A 27,843-nucleotide genomic window follows, 5' to 3' on the forward strand; every position below is an offset into this window, starting at 1 on the left:
TAAACTCAGGGCCTTCACCTTGAGCCAGTTCACCAGTCCTTTTTTGTGATGGGTTTTTTTCAAGATAGGGTCTCAAGAACTATTTGCCTGGGCTGCACCTTGAGTCACTCCATCAGCCCTATTTTTGTGAAGGGTTTTTTCGAGATAAAGTCTCATGAAACTATTTGCCTGGGCTGAGTTTGAACTGCGATCCTCCTACCTCCAGAGTAGCTAGGATTACAGACGTGAGCCACCAGCACCTGCTATACCAGGAATTAAAAAAAACCTATTTAAAAATCCAATCAGATTTAAAACATTTTTTTGTCTGCTCTGGTTCTTGAAACACCTCAGCAAATAGATACATGAGGCTTTGAAGGCTCAGGGCGGAGAGAGGAGAAAAGAAGAAGGGATGCTGCCTCACCAAATCTTAACTCGACACCACACACACACACACACACACACACACATATATACACACACACACACACACATACACACACACACACGTTCAACCACACATAGCTGAAATTATATACATACAAAATATATATATAGCTAAAATTCTTTAAGTTGCATTTATTCATACTGATATAAATGAATACTGGCAAGAGAAAGATTGTACAATAGAATGCCAACTGAACAATGCAGGAAACTGCCCCCCCCAGCCCCGCCCAATTTGATAATCCACATAGTCATAATTGGCTCAGGTTAGAATAAGCAATAAATGCTAAAACTACAGGAAATGTAACAAGAAGGGTATTTGCAAAATTTCAAATCAAGTATCACTCATGAGATGTTTGCTAATTTCAAAGGAGAAAAAAGTTTACGTTTTAGCTGGAGGCTCACACTTGTAATCCTGGCTACTTAGGAGGCAGAGATCAGGAGAATAGAGGTTCAAGAACAGCCGGAGCAAATAGTTTGAGAGACCCCATCTCCAAAATTACCAGAGCCAAACAGACAGGAAGTGTGGCTCAAGCAGTAGAGTGCCTGCTCCGCAAGTGCAAAGCCCTGAGATCAAACCCAAGTTTGGCCAAAAAAAAAATTTACACTTGAGAAATGTAATCCCAGCCTCTTGGGAGGTGATCAGGAGGATCGTGATTCCAGGCCAGCTAGGACAAAAAGTTAGCGAGCCCCCGTCTCCACAAATAAGCACAGCATAGTGGTGTACATCTGATAATCCCAGCTACGTGGGAAGCATAGGTAGGAGGATCACAGTCCAAGGATGGCCCAGGTCAGAAGCAAGAGACTCTATCTGAAAAATAACTAAAGCAAAAACAGGGATAGGATGGCTGGGAGTGTGACTCAGGTGGTGGAATACTGCCAAAAAAAGGTGACATCACTAGTAACAATACACACAGATTGAGACATCACTAATAATAACATACATGGATATACGTGGGCATATATTTCTTATACAGAGTATTATTTCTGTCCAAAATGCATTATTTCTGTATCCAACAGTAAGGAAACAGTAGATGAATCAAAACTGTGGGACCCTATGCAAAATAATTGGCTTGTCTTCAAAAATGACAATGTCATGAAAGACAATGAAGGACCTTTCCAGTTAAGAAAATACAGCTACTTAACTATAACAAGTCATATGGGAACTTTCTCTTATTGAAAAGTTTGCAAATAATATCTTTATTTTTGAGTCGTTTTCGCTATGCAGCCCAGACTGGCCTAAAACTTGGGATCCTTCTGCTGAAGGACCTTTCCAGTTAAGAAAATAGAGCTACTTAACTATAACAAGTCATATGGGAACTTTCTCTTATTGAAAAGTTTGCAAATAATATCTTTATTTTTGAGTCGTTTTCGCTATGTAGCCCAGACTGGCCTAAAACTTGGGATCCTTCTGCCTCAGCTTCTTAAGTGTTGGGAGCAGATTACATGTTAACTTTTGATTATTTTCTGTGGTTATGTAAGAGAGTATCTTAGGATATACACTTTGAAGTACTTATGAATAAAGAGGTACTTGCAACTTACTCAGATGGTTCAGGCAAAAGTTTTAGTTATTTCCTGTATAACAAATTATTTCAACATTAGGAGGCTTAAAACAATAGTAATATTACCCATTAATACTTATCCAGGTGACTACCTTATGTCCACACAAAAGCCTGCATTGAAGGTTTACTGAAGCTTTATCCAGTTTACAAAAATTGGAAACCACCAAGATATTCTTCACCACATGAAAGGATAAACTGTGGTATGTCCATAAAATGGAAGCTCCTTAGCAATGAAAAGGAATGAGGCATTGATCATGCAAACAGATCTTAAATGCAGTTTGCTAAGGGAAAGAAGCCAGACTCTGAAGGCCATGTGAAATCCCATTTATATGTTATTGAAAAGGCAAAACTATAGAGATGGAAAACAGATGCCTGGTCGTCAACCATTGAGGGAAGGGAGAGTGGTTGTATGGGTAATAGATTGCTCTATAAGGTTCTGGGGTACTGACAAAATGGAACTTTGATTCTATAGTCTTTAAAAATCAATCTGGAAGTCAGGGGAGGTAGGATCCAATTGTGAAATACAGAGTGAGACAAATGAATTTAAGTATATACAAATGTAGGTCAAAGTTTTAGGGCAGGGAGCCATAAGAAAAGCTCACCTAGGGAACTACAGATACCAAAAGGCTAGGGACAAAAGAACTGGATGGGGGGAAAGGGAGGTGGCCCAAACAATGTATACACATATGAACAAATATATAAAAACTTAAAAAAAAATCAGAAAAAAAAGAAACTGGATGTAAGTATTGTAATCTACTTGGTAGACTTGTTTCTCACAGTGGTTTAATTATGAAACTAGATGTTTATTGTGGTGGAGCAAATAAGCAAACACACTGGAGATAATTGGAGCCAGGTTTATCACTTTCAGAGAAATGTTATAGAGAAGCAAGGTGTTGGTGGAACACTAGAATGGATTAGAATAGAAATCTGCATGGAGCTATGCTTATTTTTACATGGTAATACAGAAATATGGAGATGTGGGTCTATATTGGTGAGTATACACACACTATACATAATTATTTCCTGGCCCTATCCACTGAGGATGTACAACAGTGGCAGTTGCAGTCAATACACACAACACCCAGACCTTGGTTTCTAAATGCCAGTAAAAATAACAAATTTTCTCCAATAAAAGGGGCTAGGGCTCCTTGGACAAATAGCAGATTCTAGGGCTAGAGTGGAAAACATACAAGATGAGCCTAGAAACTCATGTAGTGCCAAAAAGTACTTCAATGTTAAATACAAAGCTATACACCCTTTTTTGGTGGTGGTGGTGGTGGTGGTGGGGAGGGTGCTGGGACTTGAACCCAGGGCCGGGTGCATGCTGAGCATACACTATACATCTATCTCTATCCCTGAGAATTTAATTTCCAGCCAAAAGCATTTAAAATAGTTTTTTTTTGGAGCTAGGAAGTGTATTACTCAAACAGTAAACTTTAATACAAGTCATCCCAGTAGGTATGTGGATAGAAAAAATTTCAAATAGCCATCTTTTTACCAGATTTGCAAATTCCAGCACATGATGGCTTTAGATTAGGAAAAAGCAACAAAGCAAAACAAAACTTAAAATCTTCAAAATAAAGTTGGAAACTGGAACTGGGATGGCAACTCCCAATAGGAAGCCAGAGAACTGACCCCTGACCCAGCGAAAGACCTGATAGGTGTTCAAGGTGTTCCTTGGCTGCTTGCCAAGGAACGCTGCAATCCACTGTCTCCAATCTCGGATCGTGACCATTCATTGCCTTGGCTGATGAAACTCCAAGACTTAACTAAATTAGACGATGGGGTAAGGCCTGGTGGCATATTGTTCTCCCAAACACTGAGTGGGCCTTACAGGTCTCACATTTCTTCCCACCCTCAATCTGTGAGCCAAATCAGAAAGTGGGGAAGTGCGCTGCACGCTGAGTCTACAGTCTTGACAACCCTCCTTATAGCGCAAGGCCCACAGTCTGACAGGTCCAAGGGATCAGAAACAGATGTATCAGGACTTTAGACAATAATTGCCTTTGCCAGAATCTTGACTGCTCTGGTGACAGCTTACTTAAAAATGAGTGGCAGTATATTATTTTTGCTGAAGCATGGACTTTGTGGAGCTGTGCTGACCAGTTCAACTATTTGGATTCAAATCCTGGTCCCACAACATATGACTTGTTGCTTTTCTGTGAAACAGTAAGAGCCTGCCTCAGAGGCTATCAAGATTAAGTGGGTTATAAGTTGTAGAGTGCCTGCTTAGCAAGTGTGAGGTCATGAGTTCAAATCCCAGTACCAAAACCAAATTAAAAATCCACAAAAAGATTAAATGAGCTAATACTCACAAGGCATTTGACACTGCCCTTTTATTCAACAAATATTTCTTGAGCACCTGTTGTGTTTCAGGGATAGGGCACTGCAAATATGTGGAACTTTTGACAGTGCTGTTGTTTGAACTCAAGAGCCTCACACTTGCAAAGCAGTTACTCTACCACTTGAACACTCCTCCAGCCCCCCTCCCCCACCCTTTTTGGTGTGTGAGTTGGCTATTTTTCGAGATAGAGTCTCAAGAACTATTTGTCTGGGGCTGGTTTTGAACAGTGATCCTCCTGATTTCTGCCTCCTGAGCAGCTAGGTTTTACAGGCGTGAGCCACTTGGTGCCCCAGTTGATACTCAAAATTTAAAGCTAAAGAAACATCTCATTTTATTGCCATTTAAAAATGCCACACTGGGGGAGACTGGTACTAGTGAGAGGGGAGGACATAAGGAAAAGGTGTAGGAGAGTGAATGTGGTGGAAATATGTACTCACGTATGAAAATGAAAAAATGAGACTAACTGAAACTATTCCAGGAAAGTGGGGAGGGGTGAATTAAGCTATGATATATTGTAAGAACTTTAAAGTGCCACACTAAGTAAATAAGCTTGAGGGTTGTACATCTTATTACATGCATATGCCTTAAGTTCTTACAAAATACTTACTGCTGTAGGGTTAAGCTAGGTAAATGGCGCCCTCTACTGGAAACTGACTTAGAATAACACGGGGTATAATCTAGAATTCTAAGAGGATTTTAAGAAAAAGTTCATTTGAAAACTCAGGAAATGTACATGTCTATAACTGAGAAATGAAAAAACCTTAACACCTGTAAAATCCTAGCACAGGTGGAGGTAACCCTCAATTCTTTCCTTTTCATATATAGAATGGGCCTTTTAGCAAGTGCTTAAGTTTTTAGTCTAATTTGTGATAGGGAAATGTAGAGAAAATGGCAAATTAGATGTTTTTCTACTTGGGAAAATGTGACTTGAAAATGAAAGAGTAAAAATACTTCAAGTTTACCAGTAATCAAGAAGGTGAACACAAACCAGTATGCTACCTGCTTTGTAGAAAGTATGTTCTCATTTCCCAAGTATACAAGAGGGAGATCAGCATGCCAATTCATGATTACCCAATATACATTATCAAACTGTCCTCTCTAGCAAAATGAAGTCATGTGTGAAACCCACAAGCATATATTTATGTACTATGCATTATTTTTCTATTTTGTCTGCTTTTGAGTTTTACATAAATGGCTTCTCTGTAGATAGTCTAAGCTGGTTAAAGATTGCTTCCTGGAGTTAAGTTTAAGGTATATATATTCCTGTAAGTAGAATTGCTTAGTGTATACAGGTCTTCAACTGACTTTCCTGGGTAATGGCAAACTTGTTTTCAAAAGCAGTTATATTAAATCACCATTGCACCTTCCTCTTCAGCCATCTTGCACCTTAACTTGACTGCTACTAAAGTGCAATTTTTGTCAATTAAATTGGGTGTGAGATATTTTGTGCTAAGTATCTCCTGTTCTCAGGGGATATTTATAGTTTCAGAGTTGCTACATAATGATGCAAAGGTCCCATAAGGTATATATATGGAGCCAAAAACTTCCTACTTTTACTGTACCTTTTCTGTTTGCTTACCATGTTACAGTTGCCAAAATTCAGCACAGTAACATGCCATACAAATGCTATAAATACATCATATTCAAACAAGGAGTTAGGCACAAATGCCTGTTATGTGTGTGTGGTTTTGACAATGTCTAAATTGCCTCTTGTTGCACTAATTTACTCTCAGTAAAGTAGCAATGGTAAGCGCCTGTTTCTGTAGTTCCTACCTGAGTATGTTACCAGGACGCTGACCTTTGTCAGTATGTGGTGAATGATATCGGAATTGAGCTTCATTCAGTTCACTTCATTATCTTTAGCACCTGCACTCAGTCCTCTGTGAGCTATGCCTATCCTCTGCCTTTCTACTGCGCTGACTTGCAGTGCCTTCCAACTTGAGGAAACTAATCATGTGTTGTGAAAGGAGCTGTTTGTTAAGCCCAAGTTTTCTCTCGACTTTAGAATGTCATACATAATTTTGACTTAAAATCAACCTTTTTGTAAAGACTTGTGGGATTTGTCTCATACCTAGAAATGCCAACTCCACACTAAGATTAAGATTTTCCAAAAAATCTGAAGTTTAAGATGGGCAAGGTGGTTCATGCCTGTAACCCTAGCTCCTTGGGAGGCTGAGATTCAAAGGACTGTGGTTTGAGACCAGCCCAGGCCAGAAGTCCTGAGTCCCATCTCAACCAATAGCTGGGCCCAGTGGCACGTCTGTCATCCCAGCCAAGGCAGGAAGCCTGAAATGGGAAGATCGTGGTTTCAAGCCAGCCTGGGCAAAAAGCAAGACCCTATTTCCAAAATAACCAGAGCAAAAAAGGCTAGAGACTTGGCTCAAGTGGTAGGGTGCCTGCCTAGCAAGCGCAAAGCCAAGTTTAAACCCAAGAACTGAAAAAAGCCAAACCAAACCAAAACTAAAACACCTTAAGGTTTAATATAGTGCTTTTAATGGAGAATCCTGGTACAAAGCACGAGTTATGAATCCATCTTTCTTTGCCATTATCTATTCAGCTTTCACAACACTGTCACGTAATCCAACTTTTCCAGTAAGTTGAAGCACACTAATTTCATCTATATTTAGCTGCTTCCAGACTTCTTCTTTTTAAAGCTGTTTATTTACACATCGGTAGTCTTACTTCCTAGAATAATTTTGAACACATCAGACTGGGATTTCTCCATCCTGCCACTTATTATATTCTAGCTTCCTTTATAAATTCTAAAACAATCTTGTCTAGTCATAAAAATGTTCTGCTACTCTTCTGGGAATTGTTTTAGTTTTAAATTTAAACATTACAAGCTGGAGACCATTTAAAGAAGTAATCATCTCAGGCCATTTTGGCCTGCTCACTTTGTCCAAGATTCTAAATTTCCTTTGCAATTTAGTTTTTAGGAATTTCAAATCACTTAATGTGCACTTGAGAAATGGAAACCCAAGGTTTCTACTTGGGTTGGAGGTGAAATTTCATTTAGATTCTTCTATGGCTATTAAAAAATCTGCCCAAAATGAATGACCTCCACACTATTAAAATCAAAGTAAATTCTCAATCCTCTTGACCTATACACTTCAAGAATACTATGCTCCTCTGTTTTCTTACTCAGCTTAGACTTCATTGTGGAATGTTTCAAATTTTCTCCCTGCCACCTTTCATTTCATTCCCATACCTCAGATGTTTTTTCAGCTTCATGGTCTGAACTGTTTATACACAAACTTCCATTTCTCCACTTTCAGCCAGGTGACTTCCTCTATACTCCAATGGCTTATATCTGACTCTCAGATGTCTGAAACCAAATGCTACAACTTTCCTATTCCAGTTAATGGCAACTTCATCCTTTCAGCTACTCAACAGGCAGTTAAGTCTTAAGAGCCACAGGAAATTCTTCCTTCGAATCCTGAAGTATCCAGAATGAATACTTCGCAAATCTTGATTTACACTTTAAAACATACCACTTTACACCTTTCCCAAACCACCCCAATCAAGCCATCAGTAACTATCCCCTGGTCATAATAGCACCCCTAAGTGGTCTTCCAACTTCTACTCTTCCTTGTGTATTTTCTCAACCAGTTATACTTTTCTAGCCTCAATCCCTACCCACAGCCCTTTACTTCAGGTATAAAACCAACCAGTATCATTTAGCCTTCAGTTACCTCTTAAATCTAATCACCACTATATACCTCTTATCTGCAATATGCACCAAATCCTCACCATCACAGGACATTTATCCTTGTTCCCTATACTCCCCCCCCCCCCCACTGCCTCGTAGACATCCAAAGGCTCACTTCTTCAGGTTTTTGCTCAAATAATGCCCTCAGGTTACCTCCTCTCTCCTCACGCCACACCATCACCACCTTTCATCTCCTCTTTCCCTAATGGGCACTTATCATTCTGTAACACAACAGTTCTATGTAGCCATCTCTGTACAGTAGAATGTAAGCTCTGTAAGAGCAGGGAAAGTGCAGTCTAAACTCAAGTAACTGTTAAATATATAATATGAAAACATACAGATTTTATATATAAAGTTTCCTAAAGTTAAAAAACCATGCAATTAAACTACAACTTACACACACAATAGCACCTTTAAAGCTAATGTTACTTAACTGAAAGGTAATTTACCTGAAACTATCTTTTTGACCCAACATATTTCACTAAGAAATCACTGTAACTATATGCATGTGTTTAAGCATAAAGACCAACATATCCACACTTAAGTGAAAAATTAAGTAATTTCTGAATATGCAAAAATAGTTTTATAAATTGTTCATAAGATACTATATAGCTATGCTAATGTATACTTATTCATTAACTAAGAAATCTGCATATGGGCTGACAGAGTGGCTCAAGAGGTAGAGTGCCTACCTAACAAGCACAAGGCCTTGAGTTTAACCCCTAATTCTGGGGGCGGGAGGAGAGCAAAAGCAATTTGGATATGATATACTAACCAAAAATGATGCAGAAATTAACTGTATATTCATATGTACTTCCAAATATTAACAGTAGTTATATAACTAGACAGTTGTATTAAAACTCATTTAGAATTGTTCACGTTATTGAGCTTGTTTAGTGAAGTTCTTCAAAAGCCAGTATTTAGATTGAAAAGCAATACGTTAACTTGTCAAAGTAAAATTACTATAACATGCAAAGAAATATATTGCATTAGAGATTGGCACAAAACCCTAAGGGTTCTTAGGATAGTAATCCTCTGCATATTATGGTCAATGGATTATAAATTACATTAAACTTCCAAATTGTGACTGACAAAATGTCTTTATAAGCAACAGAGATGTTTCAGGAGGTTCTTGAATTTTTACATGAAGTTAACATAAGACTCAAGAGATTAAGGACTACAAAATGACAACAGCAGCTTGAGTAATTTCCATATCCAACTAAACAGTACAGACAAAATCCAAACTGAAGATCTGTGTAGTTCCAATTGCTACTTTCCTAATCATTCCTAAATAATCACATCAAACGTACACTGTTGGGAGTCAGATTACGAATACAAAGTAAAAACACACTGACCTAATGTTAGTTTTTTTTTCCTGTTCTAAAATGCAAATAAAAAGACCACTTTACAGTTATGTACAAATATTCCCTGGAAAGTATTAATACATTCAATTTTAATTAGTAACATGCAAGTATGTTAATAGATTTCAACCTGAAGAGGAAATGACTATTCTATAAATGTTAATTCTCAAAATTACAAGCCTTAAGTTTTTGAAGGATAAACAGAAAGCCTTAATAGGACACACATTCATACACACTCATGCTCTATCCTTACACCCATTTTATATTCACAGGTTCACCTTTATTTCCTTTTAGGCAGAAGTATCTTTCCTATCACCAGACAGCTGAATCTAGAATCAATTGTTTACAAATTTATCAGTAATGGAAATTAAAATGTAGGGAAAAGTTTTTAATATACAAAACAAGAAAACACTTGACTTAAAAAATAAATGATTTTAAGATGACAAGAGTGCGCTAATGTGTACGCTAAGAAGAAAAAAAATCTTTAACCAAAAATTCCCAGAAGACCTAACAGGACCCAAACTCAGGGAAGGTGACAAAGAAAGCTCATTTCCTTCATTAAAAATCAGAGTGCAACATCTATAGTTAAACAACTTTATTAACATAGTCAAGCAGTGATTAACATTCACATCTATTATGTCACATCATACAAATGTAAATACAAAATTACTACAGTACAATATATATTCTCTGCATGATCCAAAATATTTGGTGGCCCCAAAAAACTCTCTTTAAAATTCAGCAGCTTATCAAAAATTAAAACCGTATTCTATTTAAAATGAAGATCTGTTAGCACAGAGTTAGACTTCAAGAAGTATCAATGTAGTACAGTTTGAGAAGTTGCAGGAGGATATGTTTGAAGGACACATTCTAACATAGTGTGTCAGGTACAGGAAACATCAGATTTAAAGCTTTTAAGCATAACTCATACAACCTAAGTTGTCAGCAGAAAGATCCAGTTACTTATAACTAAAGCTAGTACTACTAAATTATTGCACCCGATGTTAGCATGAGTATTAAGTGTAAAACTTTTATAATTTGAAGTAATGTACCACATTTAAACAGCTCTTTTCAAGATGATTATCTATTGAGTAAAATTAATTGTATAGTATTGTCTAATTATTAGCTCCATAAAAATCAACAAAGCTCAATTTGGTAATAGGTCCACAAAGGAAATAACAATGAAGTAACATGAGAAAAACACAGTGGAACCCCGTAAGGAGACTGACATTAGAAGGGACCATCACTGCCTTACAGGCTAACCATGTTATAGCAGGCTTTCAGCAAGGTAATTAGACCTGTAAAATAGTTGATCTGCATAATACCAAGCCACAGCATAAAAGGATTCTATGGTAAATAAACACAAATTCATAATAAAAGGAAAACTACTGTTTTTCTAATATAGTGAGTAACATACTGCTTGGCAAATAGATCTGGCTTGGTTTTAAAATGTACAAGAGGTGAAAAAAAAATCACCATTTTAACTTCCCTCAATATCATGCATACATTCAGTTGTTACACATTTTTTTACTTAAACACGATACATTCTGGGATACAGACCACAATAAACAGTTGCTATAATTTAAATGTATATCTTAAAATTAATATGTATAATAATTAGGAATAAAGAATTACCTATATATATGTAATGCCAATGGGAGAAAGATCTGTATTAAGACTGAAAAAGTTAGTCACACGTCACCCAGAAGGTATACAGGTGAATGAAACCAACTTTCATGTAAAATTTAAAGAGGCATCAGAAGCATCACTGTATTTAATACAGTATGAAACGCACTAAGTTGGTATACAATGCTATTGCATGGTATTAAACACTAGATAGTATTGTTAACACAGCTCACTACTGATGTGATTTTCATCTGGATTATCTCAGGCCCTTAACTATCTGAAGACCACAGCTTTCTTACTGACACTCCAATGCCTGCACCTCATTAACAGTACTAGCAGTAGCAACAGTTAGTGTTTTCCCTCTGATATTTGCAAAAGTAATTCCGTAAGCAAAGCTCTGTATTATGAAGTACTACCAAAGGAAGGCCTTAATTTGCAATTATGCATGATACACTCTTCTCTTGGAAAGAATGTTTTTTGCACCGTTAACTGTTAATACATTCAATATGAATAATATAGATTAACAATATGAAGCAAAAAAAACCCCAAAAAACAAAAAAACCCCAGCTTTTTCCTTATGGCAAAAGGCTTAAATTTAGACTCAAGGGTTTAAGATTTAAGTAATTCTGGCATTTGGCTATATGGAATAAATTTTATACAGGGGAAGAAAATTTTCCATTTACTTCCTTATTTTTGTGGGTTTGGAGGATCAAATTTAACTTTTGGGTAAATGTACACATAAAGGGCTTGTGAGGAGGACTCTGTACCACTCCAGCCTGCTAGTGTAAATGGAAAAAATCAGACTAACTGAAAAATTCTCAGTGAAACAACAACAAAAAACTTCCAAAAACAAAAACTGAAGACTGTTAAGTATGATGACCCTTTACAAGCACGTCACCAAAGCAAAAACAAGGATATTCACCTGAGATAAAACTTGTATCTGAATATTTCATAACTGAGTAGACAAAGCATTTCAAGAGGAAAGTCAGTTGAAATTATTTTAAAATATACATCTGATCCTATTTTACAATATATGCAATTTAAGCAATTCAGATCAATGAAAAAGTCTTAACCAAAAAAAATCACAGTGTTTATCAATATGTTAATTACAAAATGTATGCTACTTGTTTAGTTTTAAGATGTAATGGCTTGGTTAAAGTGTTTTAAATCTATTCTTCTGAAACCTAATTTGCGTAACAAAATCAAGTAGCAATAATGTAAAGCACAGAACTGGCTCTTAAAGATATTTACATGTTGATTATTTTGGAAATAACCAACCAAAATATATAAAAGTGATTTTTTTACACAGTATGAAGTCATTAAAGAGATTAGACAATACAAAAAGCAAAATTATTTCCTGAATAAATGATACCTGTGGCACTAAGTTCACCTGCTAATGGACTGTAACATGGAAATGCCAAATATGCATTTAAATTACGTCAAACACACTTTCTGTTTCCAACTTAGGTTGATCAGCAGCTTTTGTTCTGTTAGAATCCTTCAAAAGAGAGAAGCTCAAACAGGAAAAAGAAGGCATATATAAAACAGTAAACACTGACCTCCTGAGGTTCCTACAACATAAAAATATTCAAGTAGAAAATCTACATCACTTAGCAGCGGCTCTCTCTGTAGTTGAGCACACCAACAGCATTTTAGTGTGTAAGGAGCAGATGAAGGAAGCCGTGCTTTAAGCATGCCAAGAGGCAGAAACACTGGAATGTAACAAAGACAAACTCACAATCTCAGAGACATTCAGTCAACATTCAAAACTATTAAGAAAGAGTACACCACAAGAATTAAGTTGCTTTATATATATATCCCATGATGTATTAGGTTTTCTCATAACAATAAATGCTAATTCAGAGCTTACCTCAAAAGATAATGGCTTCTGCAAATTCCTGTGCTATACTACATTATCTAAAATATAAATTAAGAAGAAACAACAGCTTCAATGGAGACAATATACAAAAAAAACTCAACCTAATCTCAGGTTGCCAGTCATTATCTATCTAATTTTGTTTTAAAATTTTGTTAAATTTAGAAACAGGTAAAGTGCCTACAAAAATGAGCACATTCTTATCCTATTATACATCTGCCCAACTAGAAATTAATTTTTAATCAAACAAGTGACAATATTGCTTTAGTCAATACAGAATTGTCAATCACAAGTCTAGATAACTTTATTGAGGGGCTTTATGTTTTACTCTGTATAGAGAAGGTGTCTGGCCATTTCTTTTAATTTAAAATACCTACTACCTATTCCAGAATATTAAAATATCTCCCATATTAAATTCTAAAAAAATATTTAAAAGCACTACAGGGTACCACTATAATTTAAGAATAACATAGGTTCTACACAAGTTTTAAAGACTAACAAGGAAACAACTTTTGAGCTCCCAGCAAAGCAATTACTAGAAAGCAAAATGCCAAATACCTTTGAATTTAACTTAAAATTTAAAAAAATTGAGCATTATAAAAGTATTTAATCTCAGGTTCTACAGACTGAAATTTGCAAAGCCAAAGTAAAGAAAAGAAAGTAAAAGAACATGTTAAAACACACACAACACACACACACACACACGTAACAAAAATCTTTTTTGCATGCTACCATGCATTTGAAATTTTTTGAAATGGTATTTATAAAGTCACACGCACACAGCTCAAACTTCAGTGCAATGGCTGTATCATTCAACATGTTTAGAGTATAGAACCATGCAAAGAGGAGCAACTGCTTATAAAAATGGTTATTCAGTATTTATTCTGCAATGCAAAGGTGACAAACTAAAATATAAAAAGGCTGTTATGGCTTAACATTTCTGTTGCAGATTAAATATGCAGCATTGAAAAATGGAAAGGCGTGGCTTCATCTCTGACCAGCAGAGTTAAAAAGAAAAATCTCTCCATTTTCCTTCATCATCATGGGATACACTGCTCAGGCAATCCAAATTAATAAAGACTTGCACTTTCATATGGACATAAGATCAAGTGTACCAGTTAGGTTTTCACATTCACAGTATATAAGAAAATACACATGGAAGGAAAAGTAAAGGGTTAACTTAACAAGGATTTATTCACAGGAATACATGTAAGTAGAGAAAAATAACAGAAAAGCTAAACAAATGAAATGAAGAGGATCCAAACCAACTTTCACTCTGTAGCTTTTAACTTGCACCCTGTGTGCATATTATCTAGGGCACAGAGGGCCACCAACATGCGCCAATACAGTGTAGGAACCCTGCATTACATCCATTAACTTAAACATCTTTAAGATCATGCTTTGAACAAAAAAGGGAAAGCTTAGAAGGCAATATGTTGAGTGGGAATAAACATTGAAATATAGCAATCATTTTTCAACTTCTACAATCGTCTTTATGTGCCAACTAACATTTATGCAGCCTTTTACAGATCTTTTACCATGTAATTTAAATTTTAGAAGTTTTGATAAAATCACTAGTAGTATATAACCATGCAGAAAGCACATCACACTGACAGCACAGAGGCAAAGATTTTGCACAGGTATATCAGCTTTCCACATTGTGCAGGTTACACACAATACAATATCAATCTTATTCCTAACAGATCCTAAAAAGATACTTCAAGGCCTAGTTGTAAACTACAGTACTTTATATATCTATATTCTTAATAAAAATAAAATCCACAAATCTTAAAAAGAAATTTTAAATGCAGGGCTATAATGAATTGGTAAACTGCAACACAAACTGGCGCAACATAGGTAAAGGAATACCAATCTCACTCTATGTGATGCAAGCATGCTACTCCCCACTAATTTAAAGTACTTTCAATCACTATGAGCCAGAATGCATGCCTGAATTTTAAACTGCACTTTAAAATAACGTGTTGGCCTAGAAATTAAATCTAACGAATACAACCATCAAATTATATCCACTAATGCTTTAATGTAAAATTAAGATGTCACCTTTAGTTTGATATGCCCAACCCTATTTATTCCTCCCTCCCTGCCCAGCCCACAAAGGTAAAAGGAGTGACTCATTTGGCATTTCACAGGGAGCTTCATTGTTTAAATTTGCTCTGTTTTATTTCCAACATTTTTTGGGGGTACCTTAAACTGTTAACTTCCAAGAACCTGCTTCTACTATGGGAAGGCAAGCTGATTTTAATTTTATTAGCTTTGTTTGTATAGTTCTTCATCAGCATGCAAAACAAGGCCCCATAATGTGGGAAAATTTATATAAAAATCTTTAAGTAAAAAAAGAAAAAAACCTTCTTCACTGTTTGCAACCCCTACTCTTTAAGATTTCCTTTATTGTGCGCTATGGAATTTTTCTTCTTTCTTATCCCTATGCATCATTTATATGGTTCTTGTTTTGGTACAATTCCCCATAATATTCCAGAATATACTGTTTTGTGAGTAGACGGAATAGATTTTTTCTTGTCTTTTCTTTTTTTTTGCTTCTTCACATCCAGTGCAGAGTTGTAATTGGAGACAGATTTCCACCCACAAAGGCTCCAGATGTTAAAACGTTTCCCAACATCGACTTAATACAGTGACGGCAACACCTCCCTCCCGCCCCTCCCAGTAGGGTTGGGATTGTACTGTATTCCCTACTGGTTTACCCTTCCCCCCTGTAAAGGGTAACATTTTCCCTGGGTGCAGAGGCTCCCTCATAGTCTCCAACACTGAAGGACCTATAAGAAAAAGAACAAAAACAATTTTATCTTTAATAATTGCTTCTTTTTCAGAGCCACTGAAACAGAAAATTAGTCAAATAATGCTATCTTTACCTATAAAGAACATAAGAAATGAGAAATTGCCTAAGATCATGCCAGCCAATTATACCATGCTGCTTCTTCCTCCTAAGGCTCTGAATTATCACCTGCATCAGATGTGACAGTAAAACTAAGTTGGGAATATGCAGAGATAGGTAGAACTCTGTATAGATGAAATTTCCCTTGTGTAATGCTATCGGTATAATTCTTTATCCCTTTTAGCAAGAAGGACCCCAATGCAACTAGATATTTCTTACATAACAAGTTGTCTTACTTTGTTCAAAATTAGCCACACTTTCTTTAGGACAATCACTTTCCTTACAGACAATTAAAGCATCACCATTTTTCCAGTACACCAATATATTAAGGCAACAAATTCGAATCTATCAAAAACCAAAAAAAGGTTATTTTTGGTTGTCTGATGCTGAAAACATTCATTACCATACTAGGGTCAGAACATTCAGTAATTGTCCAAAAGTAAAACTTAGTATGTCTTCTTGATGTTCCCAATTAGTTATCCTTCTAACCCCATTTCATTCAGTTATTTTCTAACACAGTTTAATGATAAAAAGGACAGTGAGAAATTCAGTAAGATTATTGCAATATTTAAACTAATACCTGACAGTAATTACATAAAAAGCTTTATATGTGTGTGTGTGTTATATAAAAATATATATAAACTTTGGGCATTTATGAACATTCATGTGAATGCACAGAAGGTGATTAGTCCACCTGTGGAGAAGTACAAGCAACCCTCTTCTTGCCTTTGGAAAAACAGAAGGAGTACAAAAAGGCAGGAATAAAAAGTACTGACTTGCTGGGTGCCAGTGGCTCATGCCTGTAATCCTAGCCACTCAGGAAGCAGAGATCAGAAGGACTGCTGATTGCCAGCCTAAGTAAATAGTTCTGTGAGACCCTGTCCTGAAAAAACCCTATACACACACACACACACACACACACAAACAGCTGGTGGAGTGGCTCAAGGTGTAAACCCTGAGTTCAAGCCCCAGTACTGCTTGCTAGCTAGCTAGCTAGCTAGCTAGCTACATACATACATACATAAATAAATAAATAAATACATACATACATACATACATACATAAATAAATAAAAAAGGTACTGACTCACTGGTAGAGCTAATTTCAAAACTCATTTCATACCTATCTCAGAAAATGGACCACCAGTTAATTCCTAATTGGTGATGAGATCAAAGAGGTAACAAATTTCAAAAGACTTCTTAGCTCAGTGTTGAACCTTTAAAGTTAAAAGTTCTCTCATTCACTGAACTCTCATGAGCTAACAAAGTGAACCAAACACTCTTCCAAAATGCTAAAGCCACAAAATAGCTCTGAACACTTGAGACCAAAGTGGGACAACACGTACAAGAGGCTTGAGACATTCAGAGGCTGCCAAGTCCCTATTTTCCAAGTTAGATAAACTTGGAAGGTCAAATTTTCCATGTTTAAAAGCTAGCTCAAATTAAACAAGAAGCAAGCAATGAAAAACTACAATAATTCACTTTGGTATACATCCTCTGTACACACATTTAGTACATCCTATGGCTTCCATTCAAATAGGTCTAAATTCAAGTTCAAAACCTAAAGAATGTCTAAACTCTGTTCACTATATATATTGGCCTATGTTCCTAAACATTTACTGAGCCAATTTAGTGTGTTAGGCAATACACTTAAGTTGTGGTATTGCATACTGTACAGTATTTAATCCTCAACACAACTCAACGAAGAAATTAAAGCTAAGAGATCATAATTGCTAATCTCATGTAAGTACAAAGAACCTCGAGAAACAAGAATCAAAGTAGACTCAGCTCTCTACCACCCCAAATCAAAACAGAATCTTCCACAAACTACTTAAGTGATCAATGAAAAAATACTGGTTGAAAATTGAGTGTTAAATGTTGTTTACTGAGCCCCTCCCCATAAGAGGGCATCAGTATTCACAGTGGTGGGGTAAAAATGGTTGACTTTTGAAGCATGAATTTTGTTACTGATATATAGCAGGATCTTTGTTATGAGCTTTAAGGAAACCCATGAAGACTTGAAACTGAGTTCTGGCTCAGTGTACCAACTTGCATTTCTCTTTATCTAGGATTCAAAGAGGAGCCATTCATTTCACCTTGCTCGATGGACCTTTTAAAAAATTCTCTAGCTTTCAACTTAATTTTAAAGTCCAATATAACATGACATGAGATTATGTATTATTCAACCCTTAGAGAAAACAAATAGCCTTTTATTCTATTTAACACCTTTATAGATTGTAGTTGTGGCTAAATTTTCTACATCCCTGAAAATTTCCAAACTTTTCATAACTTACCCCTTATTTTGGAACTGCAGCTTAAGTGTATTAGATTAAACACCATAAAAAGCTGCAAGACGCTCTTTTAAGGGAAGAGGAAACTGGTCGGAGAAACGCCTCCAATTTTCATCCCCAACTTGATTTTTAAATCCATGAAGAATCTGTAAAGAGAGAAGATCCATTAATTTAATAAGAAAAGAGAAAAATTCAGATCTGTATAGCTGCTGAAATCAAACACTCTAGATTTTAGTGTTGAATTTTATTCATTTCCAAGTAGTAGAATTCAAACTTTGTTGGAACCTACATCAACCTGTGACTTGCCTAAAACCACTTCACAGCATGTGCTTTAAGAAATTTAAAACTCAGCAAATATCCTGGTCAAAGATGTACTTCTTAGCAATCTCTATCATACTAAGGAAGGTTTAAGTTCTTAACTGCAAATATAGCTCACTATCTTCAACGTTAGGTGACTCAAATGTTTAACAACGTTATTTCGTATTCTGTTACAGCTGCGTGCTGACTGGAGTTAATCAAAAGCAGATACTAACAAAGCAAGAACGGCACAGTCTCAATCCCTATGGAGGATACTTGGATTTACTCTGGTCAACAGTTTCAGCTTATGCTACAACTCTTAGTCACCCATCTTGGGAACATGCTATTGTCTATTAAGTAAATAATGAGACCCCATGAATCAGTAGTACTGATTAGAAAAATATTTTCAAGGTCTATGACTTACTGACAGAGTCACTGCCCTATCTTAAGACCACGTCAAGTTTTCTTTTTTTTTTTAAAACTAAGAACGAAGGTCATGTAGGCTACTAACAGACTTGAAGAGCCTAAGTTTAAATTAAACAAAAAATAATTCAACCCTTTAGACTAGGATTTTAATAGTTGCAAGATACAACATAAAGACTTATTAATTACCTTACAGAACATGTCTCTGAGATCATCTTTTGGGTTAATCCATGATGCAACAGCATCACAAAAAAATATAAAATCCTGTAACAAGCAAGAACCACATCTTAGATTGATATTACATTTACCAAACTCAGCAAAAGACTAAGTAAACCTCAGAATTTATGCCATGGTAGACTCCCAGCTAAAAAGGATAAATGGGTTGGTGAAGTGGCTCAAGGGGTAGAGCACCTGCCCAGCAAGCCTGAGGCCACTGAGTTCAAACTCCAGTATTGAAAAAAACCAAAAACCATAAACCTTTTAAATCAATTAGGTAGCTGGGCGTGACAATAAATACCTATAACCTCAGCTACTCAGGAGGCAAAGATTGGGAAGATCACTGTTTGGGGAAGAAGGAGGAGTTACCAAAACCCCATCTCAACAAACAAGCCAGGCATGACAGCACACGCTACGTGGAAAATAAAGGCAGAAGGATCACAGTCTGATGCTAGCCACCTGGCAAAAGGGAGAGACCCTAATTTGAAAGATAAACAAAAAGCAAAAGAGTTGGGGATATGGTTTAAGTGGTAGAGCCATTGCCTAACAAGTGTGGGGCCCTGACTTCAATTCCCAGTACCACAAAAATCAACCAGGATCATAAGGAATTAGAAGTGATTACATAGTGGAAGTCCCTAATCTACCCATTGGAATTTAACACCCTACTGTATCTTATCACATAACAAAACATAATGATCCTGTCCAATAAATGTTTTAATATCAGAAATGACCTGGAAACATCAGCTCATCACGTATAAAATGCTGCTTCATTTACTGGATTAAAGAATCCAAGCTCAGCAATATCACTCTTGGGGATATACCCAAAAGACTGTGACACAAGTTACTCCAGAGGCACCTGCACACCCATGTTTAATGCAGCACTAGTCACAATAGCCAAGTTATGGAAACAGCCAAGATGCCCCACTACTGACGAATGGATTAAGAAAATGTGGTATCTATACACAATGGAATTTTATGCAGCCATGAAGAAGAACGAAATGTTATCATTCACTGGTAAATGGATGGAATTGGAGAACATCACTCTGAGTGAGGTTAGCCTGGCCCAAAAGACCAAAAATCGTATGTTCTCCCCCATATGCGGACATTAGATCAAGGGCAAACACAACAAGGGGATTGGACTTTGAGCACATGATAAAAGCGAGAGCACACAAGGGAGGGGTGAGGATAGGTAAGACACCTAAAAAATTAGCTAGCATTTGTTGCCCTTAACTCAGAGAAACTAAAGCAGATACCTTAAAAGCAACTGAGGCCAATAGGAAAAGGGGAATAGGAACTAGAGAAAAGGTTAGATCAAAAAGAATTAACCTAGAAGGTAACACCCACGCACAGGAAATTAATGTGAGTCAACTCCCTGTTTGGCTATCCTTATCTCAACCAGCAAAAACACTTGTTCCTTCCTATTATTGCTTATATTCTCTCTTCAACAAAATTAGAGATAAGGGCAAAATAGTTTCTGCTGGGTATTGAGGGGGTGGGGGGGAGAGGGAAGGGGGGAGTGGGTGGTAAGGGAGGGGGTGAGGGCAGGGGGGAGAAATGACCAAGCCTTATATGCACATATGAATAATAAAATAAAAGAATCCAAGCTTTTCAATAAGCCTAGAAACAACTAGAGTAAAATGAACTTGATTTGAAATATAGGAATAAGTCTAAAATTAAGACCCATCTTTAGAAAGAAGCATAAATGAAATGACTAAAAGTCAGAAGAAAAACTATGTAGCTATCAACACCTAACCTACACAGCAAGAATGAAAAACTCAAAACTCAGTTCTCAGACAATTACTTAAAAAAATAATCAGGTTATTCTGATTGTAAGAGAAGTGCCAACAAGATTTAAGTTATTTCATAAAAATATTTTCTCAGCTGAGCGCTGGTGGCTCAAACCTGTAATACTAGCTATTCAGGAGGCAGAGATCAGGAGGATCACAGTTCAAAGCCAGCTGGGTGAAACAGTTTGCAAGACCCTATCTCAAAAAAGAAAAAAAAGAAAAGAAAAAGGCTGGAAGGCTGGTAGAGTGGCTCAAGGTGAATGCCTTGGGTTCAAGCCCCAGTATCGCAAAAAATAAATAAAAATTCTCAAATGATTACTGTACATGTGAAATACTAACAATTCAACAAAAAACATTCTTACTATTAAATCCAGAAAATTTAGAAACATTACTAATGCTAAATTATGTGCATAAAACGATTTAAGCAAATAAAATGCTATGTGCTTAAAGTCCATGAGTTACTCACTTAGGATTCTTCATTTTTCAAATATCTAAATCTGATGTCAAATTTAAATGCAAGTCAAAGCCAGGTGCCAGTGGCTCACACCTGTAATCCTAGCTATTCAGGAGGCAGAGATCAGGAGGATCATGGTTTGAAGCCAGCCCGGGCAACTAGTTTGTGAGACCCTATCTCAAAAAAATTCCACCACAAAAAAGGGCTGATGGTGGGTGGTGTGGCTCAAGGTGTAAGCCCTGAGTTTAAGACCCAGTATTGTCAAAAAAAAATCCAAGTCTAGTAATAATTCCAGTACTTGGGAGACTGAAGCAGGAAGATTCTGAGTTTGAGGGTAACCTGGGCTACAATAGTAAAAAAGACCCTGTTCCAACAAACCAATCAAGAGCCAGAATATTTAACCTAGGGTCCCAGTCTGGGCTTTGTTTTTTGCACACATGGTTCATAGTTCAACAAGTTCCTCTATTTTGTGTGTCTAGCAAATTGGCAGCTGGATTCAGATTTGGACTTATTCTATTGCTAAATAATTACAGTATCTAAAGATGAAACAAAACAAGGGTGAATAATAAGCTCTCAAAACCAAAGGAATTACAAATGGTTGATTCAGTATTCTATTTCACTACTTCTACTGACTTCTGGTGAGTAACAGAAAGACAGTATTTGGTCACTCTCTTAAGTATAGATACCCTCAAACTCAGCAAACTGATAATCCACAGATGGGAGGCACAAGGAAAATAAATGAGGTCTGAATGTGGATGAAAAAACTCCTGGCCGAATTCAAGCTAAGAATATAACTTTAGTCTTCCAATGTGCTATTACTACCATATTTAATGACAAAAAACGATTTAGGATATGAGAAACTGGCATTATTTCAAGATACTGAGAGTTGCAATATTTTAAGTGTATAATTGTTTCAGTATTTGTGATTAAAGCCTTACAGTATTTCTTCCTTTAGAATTTTATCATTCCGCACATTGTAAGTTAAAAACAAATCCTGTGAATATCTTACTTGGATTACGCCACTGGGATTCACACTGATCATGGTACAAATCCCACGGAATGCTGAATCTTTTTCCTCATTGTCTCTTATGTTTCTGAGAGAGGTACACCTATTGAATTATAGAACTGAGTTTAGCATTTAAGTAAAAAGCAGGTTCAATTTTAATAATAGACAGTATTTAATGGAATAGGCACCACAGCACAGATAATGATTATACTAAAGAGTTTTTAGAAAGTTTAATTTTCAAGTTTCTCATACTTCCTGTATGTTGGGCCCATCTCATCTCAACATAGTGGGAAACAGTGAAATTCACATTTTCTTAAAAGACTGCATATATAAAAATAGACAACTGATTCAACTCCCTCATTTAAACTATTAATGAGCCTGAGCCAAGAAGAGTAAATTCTTAAAATTTAAAAATTGTATTATGACTTGTATTCCATTAAACACTATTTAGAATGATTTGAATTATCAATTGAAGGAAGCAGAACATAGGATATATTGCCACAACATAAACTATTACTATACAACTTATGGTGTAGATGTTTAACTCTGACATTAACAAGCAAATAAGATTTTATACAAAACAAATTTAAACATGTATTTAATGCAATCAAAGTTTCCAAATTAATTCTAAAAAAAGAAACAATGCAGAAACCTAAATTTATAGAAACTGCATGCATCTTAATTTTTCTGGTGGATATTTAAATGCTTTTATGTATAATCAAGCTTTTTAACACAGCAAGCATGTGACAATCTTATCCCATGCATCAATTAGTCGTTAGCCACAACATAAAATAAATATACATGACAATGCTACTGAAAAACCTCACAAACCTGATAGGACAAGATTAGTCACATGGTTGGCAATGATTAAGGATTGTGATTTTTGTAACCAACTGAAAATATATCTAAAAGTGAGATAGAAAGAGAAAGAAAGAGTGAAGAAAAATGAATTAAAAAAAAAGATTGAATAATACACACCAGGGTCTTATAAACTGCTGTAGCATGGGGGCCACCTCTTGAGGACAAACGTAACCAAGACGACCAATTGTTATTGCTAAGGTAACGCAATCACGGTTATACACCACCAAACGCCAACCAAGACATGAGCAAATGAGGGGGAAGGAGAAAAAATAAAGAAAAAACAACAAATAACTCAGAAACAGAAACCAACAGAATTTGTGTATGATAATAAACATAAGATTTCACCAGTGCTGTTTATTACCACCCCCTAAAATAAGGGGCAGCAACATATATGGCATACTCTTGGAAAAAGAAAAACAAAAGGAATAAAAAAACTCTATAAAGATTGAGAGAACACCAAAAACCATCAATTGTTTTTCTCGCTCAATCAAATGTCAAATACTGTTAAAAAGATGAGCGATTAAAATGAATGAATTTGGAGAATTTTCAAAGTCAGCCAAATTTCACAATAGAAATCTGTTTTATTCCCAAGAATTATCAGTAAATGTGATTACATTTGTGAATTGTCTATTTACATACAGATCTCTGTAGCTTTAACAGTTCAAAATTTTTATCACTTCCCTATACCTTTTTTTTAATAAGTGATTTTATTCTTTGAAAATTATCTAGTGAAATTAATCTAAATTTTGGTAGTTTATACTTTGAGTTAACTTTTCCCAAACAAGCCAGTGGACATATGTTACCTTAATAAAAATTAATTGTCAGATTTCAAGTATTATGGTACGTCCTAAATGAATGGATTGAAAAATTGCTATGCTACATCAAATCCCATTCTGACAAACTTCTGATCACTCAGGTAATAGTCCACTAATTACAAACCACACTTGAAATAAAATTCTAATAAAGGAGATTTAGGCAGTCCACTTCGAAGACATGTGATATGTGGACCATAGAAAAAACTGTTTTTACTATAAAAGGCAAAACACAAAATAGATGAGAATACATTGCACATTAATATTTGGCTTCTAAAATTTTTGAAGGGAGCAGACATATTCACCATCAAAATCCAGGAACTCCTTAAACTTACAAAGAGCTAAAACATTTCCAACTCAGAACTGCATTCTGCAATTCAAAGATACATACATATAAATACATTTATACACAACAGGGGAAAAAAAAAAAACAAACAGAAAACAAACCATGAGGTGCTTTAATGGTGTTCTCTCAAAAACTTACAGGTTAACCTTTTATAAAAAAAGGGTGGGGGTGGGGAGTAAAGAAAAATGTTTCAGGATTACTTGAAGCAAACTACACAGATAATACTAAAATTCAGCAGATTCATATGAAGCAAGAGAAAGAAAACCTATGTTCAAAAGACACAAAACTATGCAACATTCTCATTAAACAGGCAAGTATGAACAATCCAATGAAACATGCAATAAAGCAGATGATGGTCCATTGAAAAAGTTCAGTGCAGGATATACTAATTGGAAAAAGAGGAAGTAAGGGTATACTAAGGAATTGGCTTTATGAAATATTGTGATAATGGTTACTGAGTTGCTAATACCTACAATGATTTAAAGAACATTTAAAAAAAAAAATCCTTTTGGGTAAGGAATAAAGAAAATAGTACTTCACATAGTCATTTGTGGTAAAAGTAATCTAATAAACCCCAAGTATATTTCACCATCTGATTCAATAAATCAACTGGGTAGGGGGCATTATCAACCATTTTATTTTTGTTTAGGACATAATCATACTAGAAGTATAATCTTATGAATAAAGCCAATTTATTAAAGGACATATAGCACATTCACCAGCTGATATCCCACAAAAAACTTTAATATACATTACACTCAACATATATTTGCACTTATGCATTCACATTTAAAGATAAATAGGAGGGTTTCTTTAGGTTCAACAATAATTTTCTAATGGCAAGTGTTTCCAATCTGAATGTCATGCATAGGTACTGTATTCTATGGTCATAAAAAATCTGTCAAGATTTTCAAAACCATTCTACATATACTTTTATGTTTTTCAGCAAGAAAACCAAACTCACTTTATGAAAAGACAGTACCCATACAAACAGCTAGATAACTATTTCATAATTAAAAGACTTCCTTCCATACCAATAAACATGATCAGTTTAAATCACATTAGGATAAAGAAACTGTTAATTTAAAAAAAAAAAAAAACCAAATTAAAATTCCTCAGAAGAAAACAAACTTTCTTGTTTAGAAAGCCTTATTTTAATGTTTGTCCAGTAATTTGGTAAAAAACCCTTAACAACTCTGAATAAATTACCAGAATTATCTTAATATCTTTAATAAAGATAGGGATGTCCCTGAATGAAAACAAAACTTTAATCTTTCATTCTTAGCCACAATCAAGGAAGGCAGAAAGGACTCAATCCCCCTAAAAGCGTTCTATAGTATGGAAGGTACTCTTTAATATAAACATGCTTTCTATAATGCAAAAGAGAAACAAGCCTCCTCAACAAAAATCCCAAAGGAACTACTTAAGTTCCAAAGTGAAGGAAACTTTATGATACATATGCCACTGTTAGCCAATTAATCATGGAATTACAATCTATTTTTGGCCATATTTTTTAAAAAAGCCATTACTTTTCATCTCCCAGTTACTCTGAATTTAAAAAGCAAAATTCACACAGCTCAATTCCTAGTTGGAATCTATTGTAAGGAGTATTAAAACATGGGAATGGGGAGAGAAAAACTTCTGCAAACTAATCATGAAATGTATCTAAAATAATATATTTCATTAGTAAGAATCCAAAATAAATGTTAGTAATCAGCAGCTGGGTTTTTTAAAGCTAGCTTTGCTTTGGTTTGGTTTCTCTACGCATCTTAATTTAAAATTAAAAAGCAACCAACTTTCTCTTCACTTTAACAGTTCAGTCATAAGGTACCTGTGTTCTCTAACAACGTCTTTGGTGTGTTGGGTCTGTTAATAATTTCTACAAGCTGGTGCAACACCATAGGAATATAAGGCTGCATCTCTATACCTAGATCATCCCACAAAAAGAGAAAACAAAAAAAGAAAAAATTGAATGTTAAAACATCTGTGTAAAGCATTTGCTTCTCTTATTAACTGTGACAGAAATCATATATACATACAGAAATAGTTAAAAAAAAAGCAAAACTAAAGATACCTAGGCACCTAAACATTTACACTTCTCTTGGGGTGAAAAGACTCTTACCCATTTGAATGGAGATTTCTCCAATTGCCCATGTGGCATTGTTGCAGACTGAAATGAACTCTGGATTTAAGTTGGTTCCCAAGATTGGCATGAAATCAGCTTGGAAAAAACAAAAGCAAAAAGTTAACACTATGTAGAACACTTTCATTTGCAGTCTATGCATTTTAAAGGAAATCTAGGGAGAAACTGAAATCTAGGCAATAAATAAAACATTGCCACATCAATTGTAAAACTGACGAAAAAAAGGGCTAGTAGAATAGCCCCCAGTACCCCAGTACCACCAAAAAAAAAAAAAAGGCTGATGAAAAAATAGGCAACTATATTATAAACATTTTTAAAGGGGCTAACAATATTTGCTTTAATTTGAATTTTCCACTATAAAGAATGAGTTCTCTCAGAGAAAAAATTTCTTATCGGTTAAGGCTGGAAATGCACAAAACAGGCTGGGGCTACCCTGTCATAAAAGAAAAGGACCCAGGAGGTAGCTTGATTAAAGTGCCACCACTAGTAGTATGGCATCTCAAACATCATTAGTAACACTCAAAGGCAAAAACCAAACATCAAAACCACTGAAATGCAAAAGATACCTTTAGATGATGTTGGGAATCAACTTTTTTTGTGGGGAGGGAACATTAGTAAATAAAGGTAAAACATCAAGTAATTGTTCACATCTCTTCTAAGTCGAATGGCACGGTAGCAATTTATTGATATGCAAAGTGTTTCTTTAAATTAAGAATCAGAGTATCATACATTTTTAACCCCTAATAAATTGATGGATTGCTATGGCTTGAATGTCCCCTCCAAAACATATTTAAAATTCTATTCCACTATGACAACACTGATTAGATTATAAGGGCTTTGCCCTCATGAGGTTCTTACTGTGGGAGTAGACTCCTGATAAAAGAATGATGCTCACCAGAGCCCTTCATGTACACTTCTTACCATGATCCCTTCCACTATGCTATGTTGCAGCAACATATTGGATATTGGACTTGCCAGTCTCCAAAACCATAAGCCAAATAAACACCTATTGTTTATGATTTACTCAGTCTGTGTTATTCTGTTAGAGCAGAGCAGCAGAAAACTGACCAAGGCATGGACCCAAGTTAGCTGTCTCTCAATTTTGGCAATATTAGTTGGCTAAGATTAGTTGTGGGGGAGGGGAAAGAATGAATTATAGGACATTTAGCTCATACACTGTGGAGTATTCAGGAACACTCTGTCTCTACCTGCAATGGTAAAGAAAATGCTTCTAGATGTTGACAAATATTTCCCAGAGAGCAAAACTGCACCCAGTTGAGAACCACTATTCTAGATAATAATCAGCATGACTGGTAACATTAGGGAAAAAAAAAAAACCTCAATGACTAAATGCCATTATCTCCTTAAGAAAGCACACAAAAAGCTGTACCCCAGTGGC

The 27,843-nt window shown here is 35.6% G+C and overlaps 1 protein-coding gene across 5 annotated transcripts in view; it reads right to left on the bottom strand.

The window, feature by feature from the left end:
- Positions 1–9,976: 9,976 nt before the first annotated feature.
- Positions 9,977–27,843, bottom strand: part of Tnpo1 (transportin 1) — an 83,566-nt gene continuing 65,699 nt past the window's right edge. For all 5 annotated transcript variants that reach the window (XM_074077316.1, XM_074077319.1, XM_074077317.1 and 2 more), the window contains 7 exons: positions 26,424–26,522; positions 26,133–26,228; positions 23,261–23,336; positions 22,286–22,385; positions 19,009–19,083; positions 18,103–18,245; positions 9,977–15,690 (listed from right to left, as the gene is read on the bottom strand). In XM_074077316.1, coding sequence (XP_073933417.1) covers positions 18,138–18,245; positions 19,009–19,083; positions 22,286–22,385; positions 23,261–23,336; positions 26,133–26,228; positions 26,424–26,522 — 554 coding nt within the window. In that variant the 3' untranslated portion in view covers positions 9,977–15,690; positions 18,103–18,137. The remainder of the gene's footprint in view (positions 15,691–18,102; positions 18,246–19,008; positions 19,084–22,285; positions 22,386–23,260; positions 23,337–26,132; positions 26,229–26,423; positions 26,523–27,843) is intronic.

Source organism: Castor canadensis, chromosome 6 (genome assembly GCF_047511655.1).
Source record: "Castor canadensis chromosome 6, mCasCan1.hap1v2, whole genome shotgun sequence".
In the NCBI taxonomy this organism is placed as follows: Eukaryota; Metazoa; Chordata; class Mammalia; order Rodentia; family Castoridae; genus Castor; species Castor canadensis.